General features: G+C 37.9%; 1 protein-coding gene across 2 annotated transcripts in view; it reads left to right on the top strand.

Moving 5' to 3' along the window:
- The window catches only part of Gspt1 (G1 to S phase transition 1), a 45,117-nt gene that overhangs the window by 18,598 nt on the left and 24,977 nt on the right, over positions 1–1,542 (top strand). For both annotated transcript variants that reach the window (XM_008829915.3, XM_008829914.2), the window contains exon 5: positions 292–325. In XM_008829915.3, coding sequence (XP_008828137.1) covers positions 292–325 — 34 coding nt within the window. The remainder of the gene's footprint in view (positions 1–291; positions 326–1,542) is intronic.

The raw sequence follows: 1,542 nt of genomic DNA on the forward strand, positions 1-1,542 counted from the left end.
CAGCCTGGTCTACATAGTGAGCTCCAGGACAGCTGGGGCTACAGGGAGACACTGTCTCAAAAAGACCAAAAAAATATTTCTTCTTTATCAAGAAAGTATTTCTCACTCATTACTGTGCTATGGGGATTCTTAGCCTTGTTTTATATGAGAGAAAGTCCTTAGACTTTAAGCCCCAAATTCCTATTATAGTTCAGTTGCTTGGTAGGACTTTGATTACATATGCTAAGAAAATAACTGTAGTAGCATTTGTACTTGGTTGTTTTTAATGCATACTGTTGATATTGCTTTTAGATGCAGGCAAGTCAACCATTGGAGGACAAATAATGTAAGTATCTTGTTTAATGGTAGAATTAATTTGATGGAATGAATTTCAGTGTAAGCATTGATATTACCATATAAAGGAGATAAAAATTGATTACCTCAAGTTAGGAAAAATTAATAATAAATCAAGGTTAAGTAACTTTTGTATTGTCATCACTGTTAGTATTCGTTAGACTCTCATTTAACATTAATTGTGTTTCTGAAAGTTATCTTTAAAAAACATGTGGGATAGGGCTGGAGAGATGGCTCAGTGGTTAAGAGCACTGACTGCTTTTGCAGGATCTAGGATTGGTTCTTAGCACCCACATGGTGGCCAACAGCTGTCCTTAACTCCAGTTTCAGGGGGTCCAACACCATTTTCTGGCTTCTTTGGGTATTGCATGATGTGGGTGTGCTTATATACATGCAGACCAAACACACACATAATTTTTTTTTTTTTAAATGTGGGAGGCGTTTCTGAGGGGTGTGTGCATATGAATGAGTGCACATGGCCATGTGTCCATATGTATGGCAACTAGAGCCGGGTGTCAGATGTTACCCTCTGTTGCTTTTCTACTTTATTGCCTTGAGGCAGGGTCTCACTGAACTGGAAGTTTGGAAGTTCACTAGTCTGGGTAGCTATGTGAGTTCTAGGGATTCAAACATGCTTGTACAGCAAGTGCTTTTATTGAGGAGCCATCTTCCCAACCCCTCTTAAAATTTATGAAAACTAATATAGAACTTGAAATTACAGGAATTCTTAGTCTGCTTTGAATCTACTGATAGCCACTGGTATTAAGATAGAAACCATACTTTGAACTTTGATTTTTTTCTTTCTTTTTTTTTTTTTTCCCCCTTCTTTCTGGGTGGTATGAACCTCCTTGATGATGTTGAACAGTGGGAGTAAGCTGTAGCTCCCAATAACTGATCACCAGGAGATAAACAATCCTCTACAGTGTACCAGTATTTATTGGATTGTGTGTATATGTGTGTGTGTGTGTTTGCATGCCCTTCTGTACATATACATGAGATATAGTTTATTAAAGATGGGCTTTTTATTACATGAGCTTACTTTTGGTCAAAATCATGTAAGTAAGTGTTCTGAACATGTTAGGATAGACAAACAATTGTCTACAGTGTACCAGTATTCACTGGACTCTGTGTGTGTGTGTGTGTGTGTGTGTGTGTGTGTGTGTGTGTGTGTTTGAGAGAGAGAGAGAAAGAGAGAGAGAGAGAGTGAGA

The sequence above is a fragment of the Nannospalax galili genome, unplaced genomic scaffold, assembly GCF_000622305.1.
Source record: "Nannospalax galili isolate Female #2095 unplaced genomic scaffold, S.galili_v1.0 scaffold32, whole genome shotgun sequence".
In the NCBI taxonomy this organism is placed as follows: domain Eukaryota; kingdom Metazoa; phylum Chordata; class Mammalia; order Rodentia; family Spalacidae; genus Nannospalax; species Nannospalax galili.